Source organism: Macadamia integrifolia, unplaced genomic scaffold (genome assembly GCF_013358625.1).
Source record: "Macadamia integrifolia cultivar HAES 741 unplaced genomic scaffold, SCU_Mint_v3 scaffold540, whole genome shotgun sequence".
Lineage (NCBI taxonomy): Eukaryota > Viridiplantae > Streptophyta > Magnoliopsida > Proteales > Proteaceae > Macadamia > Macadamia integrifolia.
The window spans coordinates 211,783-225,001 of NW_024870480.1; the positions used below are offsets into that span (position 1 = coordinate 211,783).

At 38.3% G+C, this 13,219-nt stretch overlaps 1 protein-coding gene across 1 annotated transcript; it reads right to left on the minus strand.

Moving 5' to 3' along the window:
• Nucleotides 1-2,917: 2,917 nt before the first annotated feature.
• Nucleotides 2,918-9,214, minus strand: LOC122069164 (cytochrome P450 98A2). The gene is made up of 3 exons (XM_042633113.1): nt 8,691-9,214; nt 4,371-4,768; nt 2,918-3,714 (listed from the first exon to the last, which is right to left on the minus strand). The coding sequence occupies exons 1-3, from the start codon at nt 9,175-9,177 to the stop codon at nt 3,070-3,072; spliced, it is 1,530 nt and encodes a 509-aa protein (XP_042489047.1). The 5' UTR covers nt 9,178-9,214; the 3' UTR covers nt 2,918-3,069.
• Nucleotides 9,215-13,219: the final 4,005 nt, after the last annotated feature.

Consider the following 13,219-nt stretch of genomic DNA (forward strand, 5'->3'; position numbering starts at 1 on the left):
CACCCAGACACCCAAAGGGGGCAAAATCAACTGTGTGCCTCTATGAAATGCAAAAATCACATCCTTATTGATGCTCGTGCACGAGACTAATCAAGATTATGACCTCTCTATTCAACAATAACAGTAGAAGAGCTACATTAGTTGTCCCCATGGTTAAAGCATAGAAGGAAGCAAGAATCCTTTTTTCCTCATAATTAAAAAACGAAAAGTAGTAAGCATGACCTAAAAGTCTGTGCTTTTTAGGAATTTTAAAGTGAGGGATTGGTGCATTACTAATTGCTTGTGCACCTGCATGAAACCCGTGTGCTTTACATTACTAATAAATACATGGAGAAAGGATTTCTATCCGATAGTGTGGCTCTTATACTAGTTTTGGCCAATGGACATATATTACAAAGGTATGGTAGTCATTTCACACCCCTTAGGCGTAGGGGCACACTTCTGAACAAAAAACACATACCCTAAATATATATATATATATATATATTCAGCACGTATTTTTAAGAAGAAGAAACATACCAAGGCTAGTACAGTCTTTGAAGATGGATTCAACCATGGCTGTAACTTCATCTTCTCTAATGGGTCTAAGAACTTCAAGCCTGATGCGACTGAAAAGCTCTACAGTGCAGACCTTCCTAACTTTAACATAGTGAGGTCCATAATCAGCCCATATGAGGTCCTTTCCATCTCTACTCAACTTGGCAGACCGATAGGATTGGTCCATAAACCTCTGCCCACTCTGCGAAACAGCGGAATCTCACTGACTTGATGTCGTAAGGTTGCCGACAATAGAGGTTGTAAGAGAGGAAGATGAAGATAATGGCTATGGGGAGAAGAGAGAGCAGTGCCATGGGTGATGGGAGGGAAATCTGGTTTTGATAGAAATGGAGAGAGATATGGTGGATATAAGAGGCAGAGAGAGAAAAGATAAATCATTCATACAGCAGTGTCTCCGGCTCATATCGAGTAATCCTCTAGGTCGGCCCATAGTTACTTTGATGAGCACGATGTATCAGGCACAAGCACAATTTCACGGGGCCAACAGTCAGTACAATTTCACATGCATGGCAGATGCCTCTTCTCCTTCCAATGCAGTGACTCAGGGGCTGCACGGTGGTGCTCAGGCTCCAGTTAATTAACATATCCACCCACATATGTCTGGAAAAAATCCTCTCCAATGCCAAGGGGTGCTTAGAGCATCAAGCAATTGGGAGTCCCTTGGGTTGCATGTCAAATCGTCTATGTGTTAGGGTACATGTCTAGGTGGTGCAACTAGATATGCACTAGGCACCCTTTGAGGTTGGAGAGGATCCAGATCCCAAATCCTGATAGACTCCCAATCAAAATTTTAAAAAATTCTAATATTTAAAATAAATAAATAAATAAATCTTAGTTTTAAAAGTTGGGTTGATCAGGATCATAGTTTTAAAACTCAAGATCAATCTCAAATGATACATTGCTAATATGGCATTGGTCAAGATCGAGCTAAATGGAAAAAATTTATTTCAGCTTTTTATTTAAAAAATAGATTTTTGGATCATTTTGCCCTTATATCTTACTAGTGGATGGGTAAGGATCAGATTGATATCAAGGATTGTTCTCAACTGATACAAGCGATCTTGACCAATTTGATCCAATTTTTGAAACCATGGTCAGGATTGTCTAAATCAGATCAGTATTGATTGAGATCAATCACAATCCTTGATTGATTCGATTCCAATCCATTGATAAGGTATAAAGGTAAAACGGTCAAAAGAATCTAATCTTTTTTAAAAACAAAGGTAAATCCGTTCGATTCAATCCAATCCTGACCAATATTGATCCCAAATCCAAATTGAAACCAATTCCAAGTTTCCCATGCCTTTTACTCCCCCACCTCCACCCGGTAACCATGCACCGGTTGTGTAATGCTCACTCTCCACCCCCGTCCACCACCCCATCCAAGTCAACATTCATTTTGTTTCACCCGCCTTGTACCAAGCCCAAAAACTTCTCCTTTCCATCAATCCGAACCTTACTACCCATCTTCCCAGGATCCATTTATCCCTTCCTCTAACTAACCAACCCACCAACGTCCCAGGACCCTCTTACGGTCTTACCCCTCTTCCACAGTACAACATTTATATTAATTTGGAGAAAATGTGTCATGTGGGGGAGTGGTTCTTGCACATGAAGAAGATTCAATATAAAAACACACGAAAAACATCAATATAAACATCATTTTTCATTTCATGGGGTGGACCGATCATTTCATCCCCTATATCCAGACGCAAGGGGACAATATCCCACCATTTTTTTAATCTTCACCATATTGACTTTTAGAGGTTCAAGATGCTGCAATACCAAGCCCAGGAGAAACTTTTAGTATGCTTTCAAGAAAATTTGAATTGAGAAAGTATTTCTCCTTTAAGACTTTAATCCACAGTGTAATTGGATCACATAAAATTCTCCTACATTGCCAAGTCAAGAGAGAGAGATTCAAACACTTCAAATCTCTAAATCATAAGCCCCCACCCCTCTTACTAGTGCATAAATGGTTTCATTTAACCCCTAAAACTATTTTATTAGAGTTGTCCTTCCACTAGAACCAGTGGACAACATTACTCAAAACATTGCAAAGGCAAATAGTCAAAAGAAACATGGTATCCTTTCACCTTGAGAGTTTATAATGAATTGAGATAACTTTTGATTCTACCAAAATTAATGAGAATCCCAAAATATGGGACAAAGTTTTCTATCTAGGAGAGAACCTTACGCCACCACAGATACAAGGGCATGCAATAACCATTGTGCTCTTGCTGAAATTGTGACTCGACTATATGTGAGCTCAGGGACTTCTCTTGAACAGAAAACACTCGCCCCATCTCTTTCTTAGACTTACAACACTTATCCGAGGAAGCTTAGTTACAAAATCATCTAAATCATTATCAGTTATGGAAATTTTATTTAGATTTGTGCTCTTCCTCTAATACTCTAAATATATTGTTGTACTTTTTTGAAGAACTCAAAATCTTACAAAAATAGTCTAAGGCCTTATAGAGATACAAATTTCAAACCAAAATTACCATATCACATATCCACAGCCACACGTTTGTACAAATGTGTTGGCAACCTTGGCATAGGGACAGCTTGTAGGGAAGTCCTCATGTAGGTCACCAAACCCGGGTTCTCCGACATGTCAACATCCTCTGGCTTTACCCCATCCGGTGGAGCCCAATGGAAATGGTGCAACAAGTGACCCAACATAGATGTCACTAGGTTGATACCCAATTGTGCCCCGGGACAGACACGTCTACCCGCTCCAAATGGTAATAGCCGGAAATCATGACCCTTCATGTCAACATCCTCCTCAAGGAATCGCTCGGGCCGGAACTTAAACGGTTCCTTCCACACGGCCGGGTCTCGGGCCACAGCCCACACATTAACATGAATATTGGTTCCCTTGGGGATGTCATAGCCACCAAGCTTGACATGGGCATTGGCCTTGTGGGGGAGCATTAGTGGAGTTGGAGGATGCAACCTTAGAGCCTCCTTGGCCACACATTGGAGGTAAGGGAGGTTGGAGAAGTCGGCCTCTGTCAAGACCCGCTCGATTCCGACAACCCGATCCAACTCCTCTTGGGCCTTCTCTTGGACCCTTGGGTTCTTGATCAGCTCTGCCATAGCCCATTCAACACTGATTGCAGTGGTGTCCATGCCTGCAGTTATCATATCCTACAAAGAAGATACCAAAATTGTAAGTTTGTGAGTTTGATAAATTCAGAAATATCATACAATGCGACATAGTTAGACTACTGGCACTTTTGATGTTTGGGGTTGGGTTGATATGGTAAGTTGGTAAGTCTATGTTCTGGGCTTCTGGATTCTTAGGCCCAAGCTAAAAACGATTTTTACTACCCTATCAATTAGAGGTGTCAATGGGCCGGGTTTGGTCTCTTAATTCAACCCAAACCCTGCCCAGCCTTTAGTCAGCTGGGATATCTCAGCCCCAGCCCTGATGACCCTAAATGGGCTGGGTTTAACCCAATTCAGCCCATCTCAGTACTATTGGTTACTTGGTTGCTCGATCTTGATGTAGATTATAAAAAACGAAAGACCTTTTTCTATAAGTATCCATTTATATTTATTCTATTATATCCTTAATATACAGGGTTACGTTGGGTCGGATTGGGTCGGGACCTCAACCCAGCCCCAGTCCAACCCTATCTCGGGCCTGAAATTCTCAACCCTTAGCCCATCCTATGGGCTGAAATCTCAGCACAGACCCTGTTCGGGGTGAGAGTGGGCTAGGGCAGTTCGGGCTGATTGGGCATTTTTGACACCCCTACTATCAAGATTAGAATGGAAAGATAGGTAGTAGTTACACACACCCATAGAAGACCGATGATAGTGTCTTCACTGAGATCGTATTTCTCCTTAAGAGTGAGGAGTGCATCAACAAAATGTTGCTTTGCGTCGCCGCTCTTATTGCGCGCGGCCGTGTGCTCTTCCATGATGGCTCTAGTAAGTCGATCTCTTCGAGCGCCATGCTTAGCAAAAGCCTCCTCTTCTAGTGGGAACAACCACCGGAGCCATGGGATGTGTTCTGCCATGGCAAGTGATGCTCCAAGCTTCAATCCATTAGCCACTACTGCCTTGAACTCCAAACCTTGCTCATCTATAATGCCTTCTGAATTCATAAAACGCTTTCCAAAAGCAAGCCTTGTTATGTTGTTAAAGGCTACCATGCTTAAGTACTTCTTGACAAGCACAGTCTTCCCAAGGTTATCTGCATTGTGAAAATAGTTAGATCACTTACAGAGTTTAATGGGTAAACTGTAATAGAATGCATGCTACAATGGCTTATTTTGGTGTAATTGGTCATTAAGGTCAAGGCAGGCCCAAGCCCATTATCATATACATTACAAATTGAAACTTACTAAGTCCAACTTCCCTTATGAAATGACATCTTTACCCCTTGTTAGAGAAAATCTTAAAAATATCATTTAACTAGAGAAAAAAAGATTAATCCCTTCTAGATTTTATCTTAAGGGAATAAGAAACCAAATCAATGGGCTTCGACTACATGCAAACCACCAACATATCAACATGCCCAAAAGCAAAAATACTGTCACCTATGGTAGGATAGAATTTTCTACTTTAGGAGGTTCCCTAAGGTCATAAATGACCAACAAAAGATGGGGAAGATTAGCATGTTTTGGACATCTACTGTCACCTATGGTAGGATAAAATTTCCACTCTTCCCATGTGTCACACAGTGTAATATTCTTCAAACGTATAAATACATCTGGCATGAATTAATTACATTATGGGAGGATAGAAATTCCATCTTCTTTTGTGTAAGTTTCCAAAGTTGAGAAGAAGAAGAAACATACCAGGGCTGGTGCAGTCTTTGACTTCATCTTGTCTAATGGGTCTAAGACCTTCAAGCCTCTTAGGAGTGAAAAGCTCAAGAGTACAGACCTTCCTAACTTGCACATAGTGAGGCCCATAATTAGCCCATATAAGGTCCTTTCCATCGCTGCTGAACTAGGCAGCAGATCTACTTCTGGGCCTATCTGCTAACTGTTGATCTTTCTCCTTAAGCACTTCCTTAGCCAATTCTGAATTTGAGACTATCACATTTAAGGTTGAACCAAAGTAGACCGATATGATTGGTCCATACGCCTCTGCCCACTCTGCGAAACACCGGAATCTCACCGGCTTGATGTCATAAAGGTTTCCGACGACTGCTAATGGTCGTGAGCCTGGTGGAAGCTTAATTCTTAGCCTTTGAAAGAGGTTGTAACAGAGGAGATGAAGATAATGGCTATGGGGAGAAGAGAGATCAGGGCCATGGATGGAGGAGAGGAAGGAGGTTTTGGTAAAAGTGGAGAGAGAAGAGGGTGGGAGTTGGTGAGAAGATGGACTTGAAATTGGTGATTTTGGTGCTATTCATATTTTGTTGACAATTGTCAATAAAACCCTAGACTGTTTTACATCTGTATCTTGTTGAGACTTGTCAGAAAGGAATCATGCATTGGAGGTGCTGGTGGGCCATATTGTTCAAAGCCCACAAATTTTCCTCACTATGTTCACATTTAATTTGATAATGGGTGAGCTGGGGCCAACCCTACACAAACCCCCAAATGCGATGTTAGAGGTTTAGGCTATGTTTGGTTCCACTCTTTTTTCTAGATTTAAGAGAGATTTTTCCCCTCTAAGAGCTGGGTATACGTTGGCAAGAAACACCCAATGAGTGCTTTCTTTGAGGAGAAATCTTTCAGAGAGCAAAGTGGTTGTTTCAGTTTGAGGATAGAAGAGAGAGAGAAACATGGAAGTACTAGTATAGGCTGCACTCTCATACAAGAAATATTATTCTAAATTTTAATAACTACTAATAGAGTTCATTTTCGAAACTCTAGAAATTAGGGATGGAAATTATATTACAATTTAAACAAAGTGACAATTCAATTAAGGGTGATTGTAAAGTCAAAGCCCAACAAGAACTAAAATTTTGGTGCTACTATAGGATTAGTTATGATTAAAACTTCTGAGGGGCTTGGAGACTATCAATTAATAAAAAAAAGAAGCTTAAAAAACAATGTTGCATCACGTCTAAATACAATAGAGGATGAAATGATCATCTTGTCCCTTACGAAGGACAAAAATCTCTTAATTATTAATGCTTCCATGCACATTATCATTGGCCCGCTATTGACACATGAGCCACACGGCCTTTAGGAAACCCTCTCCCATCAATTAATAATGGGTAACTTCACAGATCCATATTTCTCGCCAAAAAGGGCATTCATTGATCCACATGAGTTCCCATCAGATAGATGACTGAAGACTTAAATCACAATTTATCATATGACCATTCACCTATACCATGAAATTTGCCTAACAAGGAAGTCTAATAAGTATTTGACTTAGTGGGTACTTTTGTTTACCAAAAAAAAAACGTTAATAGGTACATATTTCTTTTTTTTATATCTACAGAAAGTTGGTACTTTTCTTGCTTTTATGATGCAGTTGATGGGGAGATTCTACGGGTGGAGGTCAGAAAATGGAGAGAAGGGCCCACATGGAGTTGGTGAGGTTGATGAAGTGGTTTCCGAACTACTTTGACGGCCAAAAGTAAGATATATAAGATCGAGTTTTCCTTTATGGGTGAAGGAAGAATTTATTCACCACAGGTTGGAGGCATGTCTAACCTCGGCAAGTACAATGGTTACCCACCCATTTTAATCTTTGATTATTTTGGTTACCAAATGATACTGAGATACTCTCCCTAATATTATATATATATATATATATATATATAATCCATGGGATATGAAGTAGCACTTAGTTTCAAGGCAGTAGGTAAAGGTATGGTATCCCATGTTGCCAATTAAATCAGAGCATTTAAGACTTGTGACCCCTTACTACTTTAATGTGAAACCATTGTGATTCACACTTAAAATAATCCGCAAAGTTTATATATATATATATATATATATTCCTCAATATTCATAGGTTTTGATAAGATCACACAATTTACTGAAAATACAGCTTTACCTTAAGAATATATAATCTATGCACCCAGACACAAAGGAGGTCCGATCTCCTATGAAATGTAAAAATTATATCTATATTGATGCTCTTGTGTGAGTGATGATTGGCCCATGTTTTAGCACAGGACCATGTTATCAGGCATAGAACCCTCCTTCTTATTTTTTATGTATGTTTATATATACATGGGATGCATGTCAATACATAAAGAATATTTGATTTAATTAAATTCTAAAATTTGATATATGATTAATCCGTATTAACCTTCTTTATCAAATGGCTAGGAATGGACACATCATTTGTCCATATTACAAAATAGGTGTCTTGTGATAGTTAGAAAAATAGTAAACTCTTGTTGCAATAATATTTTGTAATATATATATATATATATATATATAATATTAAAATATTTATTTTTTATAAATCCCGGGATTTTAGTACCATATCAAAGGCAATAGCTTTGAAAACTCATAAAAAGCCTAAAAGGTTTCTAACTTATACCGAATTACCGATGCAGATCTGGATTGGCCGTATCAGGTCAGATTGGACAATTTTACCCCAAAGATTTTGATACCATTTTTTTTTTTTTCTCAATATATAATTTTTTCTTAAAGCACCAATCCATAATCCAACTACATGCAAACCACCAAAACACCCACAAACAAAATATATTATCACCTATGGTAGGATGGAATTTTCTACTTCCAACATAAGCAGGGGAGGATTAGCATGTTGTGGACTTCCTTGCCTCCATGGTCCCACACTCCCACCGCTTCACAATTAAGTTGGAGGATGGAGATTCACTGTTCCCATGTGTCACAGTATGATATTCTTCAATCTTAAAAATATTGCTAGCATGAGTTAATCAACATGGAAGGATGGAAATTCCATCTTCCTTTGATCACAGTGTAAAATCTTCTTTATCTGGTTAAATAAAAACCATATGGAGAATATATTGAATGTAGACAGATTCTGAATCCTCTCTCTCTCTCTCTCTCTCTCTCTCTCTCTCTATATATATATATATCATATATATTCAAGATTTCTAGACACCCAAATTGAATGGTTCAATATAGAAATTATATAGGTTACTTAAAATGCAGAAACCCTACAATCATGAAGTGATGAAACATGAAGAAGAAGAAGAGACATACCAGAAGTGGTGCAATCTTTGAAGATGGATTCAACCATGGCTGTGACTTCATCTTCTCTAATGGGTCTAAGACCTTCAAGCCTCTTAGGAGTGAACAGCTCAAGAGTACAAACCTTCCTGACTTTCACATAGTGAGGTCCATAATCAGCCCATATCAGATCTTGTCCATCTCTGCTAAACTTTGCAGCAGATCTACTCCTGTGCCTATCTGCTAACTGTTGATCTTTCTCCTTAAGAACTTCCTTAGCCAATTCTGAATTTGAGACTATCACATTTAAGGTTGAACCAAACCAAACCGATATGATTGGTCCATAAGCCCCTGCCCACTCTGCGAAACACCGGAATCTCACCGGCTTGATATCATAAAGGTTGCCGACGATCGGCCATGGTCTTGGCCCTGGTGGAAGCTTAAATCTTAGCCGGTAATAGAGGTTGTAAGAGAGGAAGATGAAGATAATGGCTATAGGGAGAAGGGTGATCAAAGCCATGGGTGGAGAGGGGAAGGAGGTTTTGATAGAGGTGGAGAGATATGGTGGATATATATGAAAAAAAAAAGAGACAATGGGGAGGAGAGAGAAGAGGGTGGGAGTTGGTGAGAGGTTGGAATTAGTGTTTATTTTTATTTTTTTGGTGATTTTTAGGTTTTATGTCCATTTATCAACAAAACTTAAAACCCTTTTACGGTTTTTATATCCATATTTTGGGGGTGGTAATTCTTTGGTAGGTGAGGGGTCAACGGTAATTTTTGTTGACTCTTGTCCATGAGTGAGGAATCTCATACGTTGGATGAGCTGGTGGGCCATCTTCTTTATAGCCCACTGATTATTCTTTACTATGTGCACGTTTAATTTGATAATGGGTGACTATGGCCTACCACCAAAAATAGTGGATCACAAATCAGGTACAGCATCTTACCAACCAAGGAGCCAGACCATTAATAAAGGAAAGGGAAAGTATCAAGTAGGTCAGGCTCACTCTTTTAGCATGGTTCTGATAAGAAATGAAGAAAAACTATGCCACCCGCTGATCAAGATCATCAGATATCAAGTAGATACAGATCAACTATCAATCCCAATCGAACGGTGATTTTACTAATAGGTCCACAATGTTTAAACGTATGACCTTGCACACCAATCTAATTGTGATGTTTAAGGTTCATTGTCATATAAATTTGTAATGACAAGTAATAGTATTAATTTCTGATTTTTTATTTTTTGTTCGAATTAATTTCTCAAACTCCACAAATTAGGGAAGGAAACTCTATTACTGCAACTTATTTAAGAAAATGATAATTCAATTAAGGGTGGGGATGTAAATAAATAGTCGAAAATCTGAATCAATTAGCATTTGTATTGTTTAGGGATTTCTGTATCCAATCAAAGGGCATCCATATTTAAATCCAGATAATTCAAAAAATAATCTATCCAAGTTGAATAGATATCTAATTAATATAATAGGAAAAAAATTATCTAATAATCTTGAGGGTTCTTGAAGATTTCATAGGTTCAAGAGAATTAGGAAAAAAAAAAACCAGGACAACTAGACATATGGATTGAGAGAGAATTGCATCAGTTAAGGGGAGAAAAATATGAATTCCCAAATCAAGGATGTGAAAAAGTAGCCAAAAGTTTGAATTCAATTAGTATTCATATCCATTTAGAGGTATCTATATCTAATTAGAGATATTCGGGTCCGATCTGTTTTCGATCCTATTCAATCCATTTACAACTCTAGTTAAAGGGTTTATTTATTTTAATTTTTATTTTTATTTTTTGTGGGCTATATAATGGTGATCGTTATAGTTTTGTGGGCTCATAAGAATATCAATTAAGGGTGTAACTTCTCATTGATTCAAAAGGGTTCTGATCGGACGACTTGGGGACTTGATGGCAATATATCATATAACCCTTGGCTCTCTATCATAACATTCCTTAATTAATTAATTTTCCTTATCAGGGAGTCTAATAAATGTTTGACCTAGTTTTTTCTTTTTTCTTTTCTCTTTTTTTTTTTTCTTTTTTTTTTTTTTTTAAATGAAAGTGATTGGGAGATTTTGAAGGTGTAGGTCTGACGGAAACGGAGAGAAGGGCCCACATGAAGTTGGTGAGAGGTTGGTGAGATAGAGATTGGTGACTCAACCACTATTGACGACGAAAAGAAACCATACAAGATAGATTATAAAACCTAACTCGTACTACTCCACCACAACATTCACATCATTTCTTGTGGAGGGTGACGACAAGCTTACCAACCATCACCGAACTTGGCCCGATTAATTATTCGGGTCCATAACAACAAGCTTACCTACCATCACCTGACTTGACCAGATTGGAATTATTCGGGTCCGATAATGGTTGAGCTCATGGTGGAAGAAAGCTTGTAGGCATACTACTAACTCGTCTCATCAATTATCTGTTTCTTTCTTTTTTTGTGAATTTGTTGGAAAGTTTCAAAAATTCATTTCAAAAATCTATATTCCACACACATCTTGGCGTGTCGGAGTGCCTGCCTAAGTGTTTGTCATTTGATCAACTCCTCTCAAGTGTATCGGTGCTTGATTTGCACCATTTTCATTGCTTTCCAAAAAGTGTGGCCTTAGAACCTATTGATTTCTTCGTGGATCTATACTTGACCCATATGTGGATTTACTTTGTAATGGTCAATAGATTCTTGAACTTGAACAAAAACTTGAGCTTGGGATCATTTAAATTATGCAATAATTGAATGGAGGTATCCATTCATAAGATCATTTGATATGGACATGTCTTTATGCAAAAACCTAATCATAAGGTTGCAGTCATTGATACAGAACCTTTTTGCAATATTAAATCTAGACCATTGAAGTCCATAGGCACACCTCTTCGAAAGGGAAAAAAATAGCATACTTGGTGCATGAGGATCTCGCATGTGGGAGAACTACGCAATCCTACCTCGAAAATATCAAGAGACTATTTCGATCGCTTGATCACCATCTCACAATATTCGTACCTTGTCATTGGTCCAAGCACACCTCTTCAGAAGGATATTTGAAAATGTATCTCAGTCCTTTGTATACCTAGTGTCATACCATTCTTAATACATCATTCAAACTCTCTCTCTCCAATGTTTCCTCCCACACCATTGCATACCTTTCTTTGCATTGTTTTGAAGTTGTTTCCCATTTTCTAAAGTTACCTAAGGGCTTCCCGATGGGGTCTAACAGGGGTTGATTTATCATGGGAAATCAGTTCACACCAACCTGGCTGCACCAGTAAGAAGGAACTAAGGTCTTAAGGAGAGTGACCCAACGCATTGTGTATTTATAGTGACAAAAGTGACATACTGATCAACAGTGCTTCATCAATCTTCAGTTACAGTGGCAGTCATCATCAAATTAAGTCAAGTGTTATACTCTTACGTGATATCTTTATTACACTTAAAATATGATAATACCCTATCAAATATCTCCATCACCCCCTTGCTAATCCCGTGCATCATCTTCATTCTCTTGAATTTTTTTAATGCTTTATTTTGTCATTTGGCCTCTGCCAATTATCATGTTGAAACTTGACATGTAGGTGAAAGACCTAGAGGTCTGTCTATATACTCGACCCATTTGTACTACCACATGATATAATTATATACTAATCCACCAATCCCATGCATAGGCTATTGTCAACAAAAATCCCTTCCTCCAAGAGAAAATAAAACTTTTAAATCATTATCAACAATAATTCTATAATTAAAATACGAAAAAAAAAAAAATTTCTGTCTAAGAGTGTGGCTCTACACCTGCACCCTTATGTCTGTCCCTCCTCCTCCCTATAAAATAACTTCCCCACCTCCATAAATTAAATAAAATAAAAAAAGACGTCATAGGAGCCACACTACTGAAAGATAACACTTTCCCTCTAAAATATTTATCGAATATAATCCATTTTTGAAAAAGTTTTTCTAGATCTTTTTCTAGACAGCCCGGCCTATAAAGAGGCTGGCTGTCTTGGTTCTACCATGTGTGGAGAGGGTGTATTAGGCCAATCCAACCATAGAGCACCCTACCCATAAAAATAAGCATTGGGTTTGGGTTGCAACTTTTAATGATAGGAGTTTTACTTGTGGGTCTCCTTTCAGATGCAAAAGGAATGGTTGATGTGCTATTGCTCCAAGCTTACCAAGCTTGAGCTTGACTGGGATATTTCTGCCATTGTGTTTTGTTTTTCTCGTCTTTGGACTTCTATTCTTCTAATAGATGCAGTTTCTCCTGCTCATTTTCTATTTCTAAAAGAAAAGGTAGGTGGGATTGGATGGGATGGGATGGGATGGGATGGGATGGGGTTCTCTTTTGTTTTGATTAATGCCTATCCTTCTTGGTTCCAGGATTTGGTTTAGACTTCATATATAAATACAATTTCTATTTTTACCTAACATAAAGAAAGGAAAAGAAAAGAGGCATAGAACATCTTTTTGATGGAGAATATAAATGCTCCTTTCCTGTTGTTTAGCTAAAAGATGCTTTACACGCCAAAATCAGTTTCATTGGAGTGGTCACTA